This window comes from Dioscorea cayenensis, unplaced genomic scaffold (genome assembly GCF_009730915.1).
Source record: "Dioscorea cayenensis subsp. rotundata cultivar TDr96_F1 unplaced genomic scaffold, TDr96_F1_v2_PseudoChromosome.rev07_lg8_w22 25.fasta BLBR01001454.1, whole genome shotgun sequence".
Taxonomy (NCBI): Eukaryota; Viridiplantae; Streptophyta; class Magnoliopsida; order Dioscoreales; family Dioscoreaceae; genus Dioscorea; species Dioscorea cayenensis.
The window spans coordinates 1-10,646 of NW_024087845.1; the positions used below are offsets into that span (position 1 = coordinate 1).

The 10,646-nt window shown below is 35.0% G+C and overlaps 1 protein-coding gene across 1 annotated transcript; it reads right to left on the bottom strand.

Moving 5' to 3' along the window:
• Window positions 1-5,142: 5,142 nt before the first annotated feature.
• LOC120256462 (probable xyloglucan galactosyltransferase GT17) lies at window positions 5,143-6,756 on the bottom strand. Its single transcript, XM_039264135.1, has 2 exons — window positions 6,156-6,756; window positions 5,143-5,981 (listed from the first exon to the last, which is right to left on the bottom strand). The coding sequence occupies exons 1-2, from the start codon at window positions 6,733-6,735 to the stop codon at window positions 5,236-5,238; spliced, it is 1,326 nt and encodes a 441-aa protein (XP_039120069.1). The 5' UTR covers window positions 6,736-6,756; the 3' UTR covers window positions 5,143-5,235.
• Window positions 6,757-10,646: the final 3,890 nt, after the last annotated feature.

Consider the following 10,646-nt stretch of genomic DNA (forward strand, 5'->3'; position numbering starts at 1 on the left):
TAACCAAGTACTTTTCAATCTTGGGATGTATACAAATCAAGTACTTACAATTACTCTAATAGTGTACTTTCACCATTGAACTCAAGACTTGATGTTACTCAAGTGTGAGTTGGGTTTCCACCATTGGTAATTATGATTTTATGGGCTTCAATCCCATCCCCTTTGATGTTTTTAACACCATATCCCTTGTCAATCCTTTCGTCAAAGGATCCGCAAGATTTAATTCAGACCGTATATAATTAATCGAAATTACCCCACTTATAATCAACTCTTTTACAAAGCTATGTCTTAGTCCAATATGTCGGGATTTTCCATTATAAACTTGGCTATAAGCCTTTGAAAGTGTAGACTGATTATCACAATGTATAGATATTGGTGCCATTGGCTTGGGCCATATAGGAATTTCAAGTAATAAGTTTCTAAGCCATTCTGCTTCCTTACTACATGCAGCCAATGCTATAAACTCAGATGCCATGGTGGAGTCTGCAATACATGTCTGCTTCTTTGATCCCCAAGAAATAGCACCCCCACCAAGTGTGTAGACCCATCCACTTGTAGAAGCATGATCCTCAGTGTGATTTACCCAACTAGCATCTGTATATCCTTCTAAATTTAAAGGATTACCACTATAAATTAGATTATAATTTATTGTTCCTTTCAAATATTTTAATACTCTATACACAAACGATGCCGAGTGGTCTTTTACTTGGATTGCTTGTGTATCTACTTAACCTTCCTACAGACATAAAGCTATATCTGGTCTTGTACATGTCATGGCATACATCAAGCATCCAATTATTTTAGCATATTCTAGTTGTCTCACAGGACAACCTTTATTTTGTTCCAACTTGATACTAGAATCAAATGGTGTAGAAACAGGACAACAATTAAAATAATCAAACTTCTTTAATATTTTCTCAATGTAATGAGCTTGGGACATACTAAGATAATTGTTATCCTTAATTATTTTAATGCCTAGAATGACATTCGCTTCTCCCATATCTTTCATGTCAAAGTTGTTAGACAAGAATTTCTTTGTTTTCATAACTTCATTGATATCGGTGCCAAATATTAACATGTCATCTACATATAAGCAAATTATGACACCTTTTCCGTAATTAAACTTACTATAGACACATTTGTCGGATTCATTAATTTTAAACCCATTTGCTAGAATCACTTCAACAAATTTTTGATGCCATTGTTTAGGGGCTTGCTTAAGCCCATAAAGAGACTTAATTAATTTACATACTTTGTGTTCTTGACCGGGAACAACAAACCCTTCCGGTTGTTTCATATACACTTCTTCTTCCAATTCTCCATTAAGGAAGGCTGTTTTAACATCCATTTGATGTATTACAAGATTGTACATTGAAGCAATTGCTGTAAGCACTCTAATAGTAGTAATTCTTGCAACGGGTGCATATGTGTCAAAATAATCTATTCCTTCCTTTTGTGTAAACCCCTTAGCAACTAATCTTGCTTTAAATTTATCAATAGTTCCATCTACTTTTATTTTCTTTTTGAAAATCCATTTACAACCAATTGGTTTAGAACCAGGTGCGAGGTCAACTAGTTTCCATGTTTTATTCCCCATTATTGAGTCCATTTCATCTTGTATGGCTTCTTTCCAAAAGTCTGCATCTTGAGATTTCATAGCCTCGTCAAATGTTTCAGGATCACCTTCTATATTAAAACAAATAGGTGCATGACTTTGAATTCTTTCACTTGTTCCTTCAATAAGGAACATGAAGAAATCCGGGCCATATGTTTTTGCCCTCCTAACCCTCTTAGTCCTTCTAGGTTCTACTTCTTCTAATGTATCATTAGAAGAAATATTATCCTCTAGATTGCATTTGTTATTTGAATATAACATGTCCTTTGGTCTAGGAATAGAATTAAATCTATTTTCTTGAAAAATAGCATCTCTTGATTCAATAACTATATTTATAGGATAAGAATCATTTGGTTCAATTACTAAGAACCGATATGCTTTACTATTTTTAACATATCCTAGGAAGATACATTCAATTCCTTTTTCACCAATTTTCTTCCTTTTGGGTTCTGGAACTTTAACTATTGCCCTACAACCCCAAACTTTAAAATAGTTAAGATTGGGTTTTCTTTTCTTCCAAAGTTCATATGGGGTTATCTTGTTCCTTTTATTAGGAACCCTATTTAATATATAGCATGCAGTTAGCAATGCTTCACCCCAATATCCACTTGTCAAACCAGAGTAAGATAGCAAAGCATTTGTCATTTCTTTTAACACCCTATTTTTCCTTTCGGCTATACCATTTTGTTGTGGTGAATAAGGAGCAGTTACTTGATGAATTATGCCAATAGACTCAAAATATTTTGGATCATAGTATTCACCTCCTCTATCCGACCTCAAACATTTAATAACAGTTTCACATTGAAGTTCTACTTCAGTTTTAAAAATCTTAAATTTTTGTAAAACTTCATCTTTTGAATGCATTAAATAAATATAACAATATCGAGTGCAATCATCAATAAATGTCACAAAATATTTTTTGCCACCTATAGTAGGCCAACCATGTAAATCACAAACATCAGAATGAATCAATTCTAATATTTTAGAATTTCTTTCTACCCTAAGAAAAGATTGTCTTGTTATCTTAGTTAACATACAAGTAGTGCAAGATTCATGTTGTTTAGAAGTCATTGGAATTAAATCAAGATTCATCATATCATTTAATTTGTGAAAATTAACATGACCCAAACGATAATGCCATAAATCACAAGAGTCAACAAAGTAAACAGAATTATAACTATTATTATTAATTTTAGCAATGTTCATCTTGAACATGTTCTCACAACAATAACCTTTGCCCACAAACATTCCACCCTTAGAGAGAATAAACTTATCTCCCTCAAAGACTGACTTAAACCCAAACTTATTAAGTAAAGGTACAGAAATTAAATTCTTCCTAACTTCTGGTACATAATACACATCTTTCAAAGTAAGAACCTTTCCAGAAGTAAACTCAATTTCAACTATCCCTTTGCCCTTGACTTGGACACTTGAAGCATTTCCCATGTAGAGCACATTTTCATCTTCTTCCTTGAGTGTCTTGAAGAGATCTTTATTTTTGCACACATGACGAGTTGCACCAGAATCAACCCACCATGATTCATTATCTTCAACCATGTTGATTTCAGATATCACGGCCACAAGATTGTCTTTTGAGGGAGGAATTCTTCTCTTGCATCTTTTTGTAAAAAGCGACACTCTTTTCTTGTAATGGCTAACCTTCTTACGGAAGAAACAACTTCCTTTCTTTTTCTTGTTATTGCGGCCATCTTGTGCATGTAATTCTCCATTGTACTTTTTCCTTTTCTTGGAGTTTTTGTGGGACTCCCCTCCTTCCAATACATATACTTTCTCATGAGCCTTGATATCTTTTGTATCATCTTGTTTTCTATATTTTTCTTCCAAGCGAAGATGATTTCCCAATGCTTTCAAGAGATATATCTTCCTTTTTATGCTTGAGATTCTTTTTGAAATCTTTCCATGATGGAGGAAGCTTGTCTATAATTGAGGAGACAATGATAGACTCATCCATAAGCATGTTATGTTGCTTGAAGTTATTCAAAAATATGTTCAATTTTCATGCATTTGTTCCATGATAGATTTTCCATCAATCATCTTAAAGTTATTAAAACGACTCTAGAAATTTCTTAGTTGTTGTATCCTCTTGCATGTACCTTGCTTCTAGTTTCTCCCAAAGTTCTTTTGCTGAGATTGAGTCTTGATAAACATCAAAAAGTGCATCACTAAGCCCATTGAGAATATGTCCAATGCAAATGAAATCATCATTTTCCTACTTTTGCCTTTCTCTAATTTCTGAACGGTCTCTCATTCTATTTCTTGGGTTTGGAAGTAGTGAGAACATACGCCACCTTCAATGTAATGAGGAGAAATTTCATCTTCTTTTGCCATCTTAGAAAGTTTCCGCCTTCAAACCTCTCCAACTTCACAAAGTTCATGGTTAAATCCTTCAAAGAAGCAATTTGTTGCAAGAGGAACTAAGCCTAAAGATTGTTGGTGGGGATGGTTCTTTGAGGAATAAAGAGGAAGAGATTAGAAAGAAAGTAGTACGTAAGTTTTCGAGGCGAGAACACTTTTCTTTTGAAAGCTAGTCGCCTCCACATAATTTTCAAACCCTTGGATACGAAAATGGATTGAATTACGAATTTCGCTTTGGGATACTGATGAAGACCCTTGAGTATGGTTTTGCAGCACTCCAAAACCAAGCAAAGATAAGAACGGTTTCTGAAAGTGAAAGTTGCATTTCATCTTTTGTCTGACTCAAAGAACAAGCAAATGAACTTTGTGAGGAGTTTGCTTTTTCATTCAATTAACTCGAATGATGATAGAGATTATTTTTATAGAATGAAGTGGTGTTTAGTAAAGAGACACCTTCAATAACGAAAGTGTCATTTAAAAAAACACATCAGCTTTTATTATACCACTTTCAATAAAAGACATATTATTTCATTAATGAGACACCACTTCATTAAATAAACACACCACTTTTACTAATGGTAAAGACTATTTCATCAATTGAGACATCTTTTCAAATAAAATAAAATAATTATTCATTAATTAATAAAATTACAAATAATAAGTTTTCATTAGTTGTATTACAAGTGGTGTTTATTACATTAATGTCTTTTCATTTTTAAAATCGTCTGACAATTTTTATTATTTTCAATATTTAAAATTTCAATATTTTTCTGTTGGAAGAAATAGTCTTGTAAATGCTCACCAATGTGCCACTTTGCATTATAACATGTGTGCATTAATACTGTCGGTGCAATTGATGATTATTTACTAGTGCCTTTATTTTTATTTATTTGAAAAGTATATGCGTTGGTGCTTTTTGGTGGGAGGATACCCAATCATCATTTGTACTGTATCTGATGATCTACTCTATCAAATTCCAAAAATGCAAAAAGAAAGTTTTATATTTTATATTGATAAATTAAGAAATTATATTATTACGAAAACAAATCACAATTAATCATTGCTACGTGGGCATAAAATCAATAAATTTAAAAACCTTTTACAAAATATAATAAATTAATAAATAAATTAAAATAGAATAGGTGAAAAAACAAGAAATCACAAGAAAGTACTATAACAACATCATTTAAAGCCACTCCTTCATATATGGTCCCAATTCCCACTTACTAATCCACCCACCCAATTTAAACCGGTTTTCGACCGGACCAAACCAACCTGTTCAACTCAACCAAAGCAACATCAACCGCATCCCTGAACCCAATCTCATCCCCATGAACAACATCCGGGTGCGCATATGTCATGCTAGGTATCAAATCTATGATCTGAATCCGCATTTGTTGAATCTGAATCTTTTGTATCTTTCCCAACTCTTCTTCAATCCGGATCCACTGGTCTGATCCTAAGAAAACAGACCAATCCTGTGTTCGGTTTGGCATGTACCATTTGTATTGTGTGTAAGCCGTGTGCTCCGAGAAAAAAACAGGCACACACCCGGCCAATATTGAGTCAAACACTGATCTCCGAGTGAATGAATCCCCAGGGGGCTGCAAGCAAAACTCAGCTCGCATCATCAAGTTAAGAACTCGGTCGGGTTCATAACACCGGCTAGTGCCAGCTTCACACTCAACCTGCAAGCATTGAGCCGAAGCATTACATTGTTTCAAGATCTCTCCACGAACAGCTGCCATTTGATTTGCAGCTGGTCTTGATCCGCCAACAAAGGAAAACAAGTGAGTCCGAGTTGACTTCCGAACCAACTCTTGCCATGATGTTAATTCGGACCGATTTCTTGGGTGAAAATAAGAAGGGTAGGGAATGCCATACTGGTTCCGACCAGCCCATGGTTGACGTTCCACAGTCAACACAGTCATGTTCTTGATCTCCGGCAAAAGCAGCAAACGGTTCGCCCCAAAGTCAGCAGTACTGTCATCTACAACATGCACACAAAACATTAAAACACTCATTAATTTCTCTGACGTGAAACAATTAGTGTTAGTATAATATAAAAACTGAAAAACATAGAGTAGCAATTCTCATATACGTAGTAAGTAATCTTTTTTTTTTTATGTTAATTTTTTTAACTAGAGTGAAAAGGGATAGATACCATTTCGCATGAAGTCCCATGCAGTGCGGCCAACGACAATGAAATGGTCGCGGCCGTGGTGTCGGTGCCAGTGAGGTTGGCGAGTCAGGTAGTCGGAGAAGGTGACCGCGAGCTCGTCACGGAGAGTGAGATTGGCAGTGCGGAAATGGCTAGAAGCATAGAGACCAGCGTAGAAAGGGACGTGGAAAAGGTTGGCGGAGGTGGGGTCGAGAGTGCGGCAAGGATGGCGGAGAGCTCGCGCGTGGAAGACCATCTCAGCCAAGAACTGATGAGTGACAAACCAGCTGCTGGATTTGCCAGAGAGTTGCCGGCCAAGGCCTTCGTTGGAAACATAAGGACACATGTTGGTGTAGATGTTGAGGGACTTGCAGTGATGGAGAAGGTGGTGGTTGAAGTTTGAAGGGAGGTTGTAGATGTAGAACTTGGGCATGTCTTGAGGGCATTGGGAGGTTGGTGGAGGTGGAGGGGATGAAGGGGAAGGAAACGAGAAGAGAAGGAGAATGATCCATAGAGAGAAGAAGATGGAGAGCAAAGGGATGAGTTTTGAGTGTTTTCTTTCTCTTGGAGGAGAGAGGGCCATGGTTTGGGTAGGGGGATTGGTTGTGGTCAATGGGTGAGGAGGACATGTGGAGCAGGTGGGGGTTGTGCGTGATAAAAAGGGTGGAGAGGAGAGGATGAAAGGTGCTTCTTGGAATAATGGTCTGCATTTTGGGTTTATTTTTTAATTTATTTTGAGTGTCTATGTTGCGTCGTATTTTATTTTTTAAGTTTTTTTTATATATATATATATATATGGGAATTGTTGAGATATATAATATTGTTTCTATTTTTATTATATTTTAGAAGTAAAGTATGATACTTAGAATTGTATTTACTTTATTTATTAATGAGATGAGGAGGTTATGCCAGGGAATATAAATGACTGAAGCCTAATTCTGTTTTTAATGTTTTTTATTTATTTGTTTATTAGAAGACACAAATCAGTTTGGGACAGGTATTATGAGTCTTAAAGACATAAACCTCTTTTAATGGATATTTTAAACATACATAAAATTGGACTCAAAATCATTTACCCAAAACACTTAAATATTTATCATTTGAATAAACCACTGTAAGAAGCTTTTGATTCAAGCTCAAATATATTTTCTTAGTTTGAAATTAAAATTAAATAATTTATTTATAATACTTGGGGTCCTAACACACAATATAAAGTCATTGTTAGTTTGATTTTAACACAAACAGACGAAGTGTATAATTCTAGTCAAGCTTTGAATTTGAGTTGGATGCTTGGTGGCTTGAGATCCACACATTCATAGTTGTGGGTGTAGGGTTTAATTTTTAAAATTTCATACCGATGGTTGTTGGATATATCACCAATGTAATATATAATCTAATTATATAAAAATAATATATACTAGTAATAGGAGATGGAAAACATCTTCCCATAATATTTTTTATTTTAATTCTAAAATCTTTCAACTGAAAAGAAAAAATTTAGAAATCTTTAATTTAATGTTCTTACATCATATACTCCAGAAATTCTTGGACATGTGGCCGAGAATTAAGCACCTAATTGTTGGAAAAAAATATTTAAAGAGTGAAATAAATAAATCTGACAATATTAAAATTTCATAATGTTAAGAAAGTGTTCATGGATTATTGACTTCATATATTCAATATGAGAACCAGGGAAGGGCACATCTTAACAACTTAATTATATTTATTTATATATTCATAAACATTGTTTTCAAGTGTTCATATTGATTGGCACATCAACCATTTACTTCCTTAAATTTAGCACATTTCTCTGAATATATATATATATATATATATATATATATATATATATATATATATATATATATATATATATATATTACTTTGCATTACTATTGTGAATTATAAATAATTATATATAAATGATGGTGTTTTTAGCAAGCCTTGTGCTCCAATTACCATGATGATGGGTTAGTATAATTGTTTTTATAAAACTTAAAATAATTAAAAATTATTGGAAATATTTAAAAATCAAAATATTTGAATTTATTAATTAATGGAAATATAAAAACGACTGAAAAAAAGTGTATTTAATATAAAAAAACATGTTCATAAGGATTCCTATATTTTACTAATATAGGTTTAATTAAATAAATTGATAATGAACAATAGTCCCTCTCAAGTTTGGTTATTCACAAAATACCCTCTTAATTTTTTAGTATTCACAGAAAGTCCTTCCTTTATTATTGTTATTCATTTTAACTCCACGACCCGTCTAACACCGTGATGCTTGAAGGAAAAGAGCAATGCCCACGAAATACTTATCCAACCATCTTTCCACATCGGGAAAGTAGCAGTTTAAGCGATTCTGAATCCTAAAAAGGGGGCGGGGAGTAATGATTGTCATATGTTCCTTCTCTTACTTGCCCCATTATCTTCTGAGAGGGAATAAGCCCAAAGACTTTCCCTTCTCTACATTTGCTTCCCACCATGAAGTCCTCTGTTCAACGTTGGAAATCTTGAGAAGAAGTTTGCTAGAGATTCCCTATTCTGCACTGCTGTTTCCTTAACACCATCTCTCCATTCCTTAATCAACGAAAGCCATACAGTAAGGTAGCAAAGTAACATGGCAGATGGATTTTTGGTGGTTGTAAGGTCATTTTTATTCCTTTTTTGATATCTAGGGTTTTGCTATAGAAGGTTTTTAATTTTGTTCTTATTGTGTATGATTGATAGGGATGCAAGTGTGCATGCCGATCGTGTAATAAAGTGTGCATAAAGCAAGCTGTCAGTCCAAAGGGAATAATGAGATTACTAGTTCTTACCCTAATTCGGAAAATTACCCAAACTAATCAAGTGATATGTGTGAACAAAGGAAAGTAAAAGCAAGAAATACGAAATAAAGCAGGAGGAAAATCAAGAAAAGAAATGATGTCCGGGCATAGCATCCCCTTAAGGTTTGATAAAGTGCAAGAAAAAAGTTTTCTATGTATGCAATTTCATTTGAACCGAGAGGTTACTTAAATGATACTAAACCCTTTGGTAGAGGGTAAAGAGTAACTGAGTTAGTGCAGATCAGCTGATACAATCATATACACAATCGTATTAACACTCTATGAAACCTCACATTGGGCTAATGAGAATCTCTTAAGTAGGTAATCTCTCTTATGAGGAGAGATTACCCCTAATCGGAATACAAAGTAGATATGGATTTCTCCTAAAATCTACTCAACATTATTGCAAAGAACACGAAGATACCCATTAACTCACTCGGGAGAATTGAGGGAGACGGGATCTCCAAAGTACCCTATGTATAGGCTTACTCACAATTCGCTCTAATCACGACATTGTCTATGCTAGATGGAATTTCTTCTCGTCACCAAGCACACCAAGTATGATAACTAGGGCTTTTGCCACAATAGAATTCAAGCATTCAAACATATAATTAGATTCAAATAGATTAGATTACAATAGGGAAAATAAGTAAATTACATAAATCCAACAACCAATGTCAAAAGATAAACCCTAGAGTTCACTATGCCAAAAATCTAACAAATTAGCCCTCCATTAATTGAGGGAAATCATTAAAATAACAAGACATGATGAGAGACATTGAAAACAATAAAAACCCCCTCTCAATCGTGCCGGAGATAAATCGCCGGAGAAATCCTAGGTAAACTTCCACAAGCGCCGCCAAGATGAGCTTGATAGCTACAATCTCCTATCCCCTTTAATGTGGATATAAATCTCCTCTACAATCTCCCTTTGAACCTTGGAGATTCATCTCCTTCTTCACCTTGCTTTGCCTCCAAGAAAAGAGTAAAAGAAATCCAAAAGAATTCCCTAAAAATCCTCATCAGATCTATTTATACTCAGCTACTTACGGGTGTATGGAAATGGCCATAACGAACTGGAGAAGATGGGCAGCAAGCCTTACGGTAACACTTACGATCATAAGTCCCATCCGTAGAGTCCTCTGTCTGTGTTACGGTCTAGCTTACAACCGTAAGTGTTGGACCATAAGCTTCACTGTGCTGCACCCTGCGACCGCCCTTATGGGCATAAGCTCTAGTCGTAAGCTTCTCTAGATGGTCCTTACGGGCCTCCTCATGGGCGTAAGTCCTGCCGTAAGATCCTCTGATTTGGCTCTGAACTCCTCCTTACGAGCATAAGTATGCCGGTAAGGTTCTCTAGAAAGTGCTTACGGCTATAAGCCAGGTCATAAGCTGCTCGTAAGCCACCCAATTTGTCTTGTCCTTGTTCAATCGATGCCGAGAGAACTCCAGCTTCATCACTTAAGGTCTGGAATACTTCTTTTGGTTCTCTCTTGTCTTTAAGTGCTGCTCGAAGCTTGAGAATGCAAGACATGATAGATTGAGCATGAAATTCTACAATATAATCCTAATACAAGCCAAATGAGTGTACCAAATGATGTGAAATACATGAATGTTATACACTCATCAATGATTTGGTCTGTAATTTGGAATGTTGCCA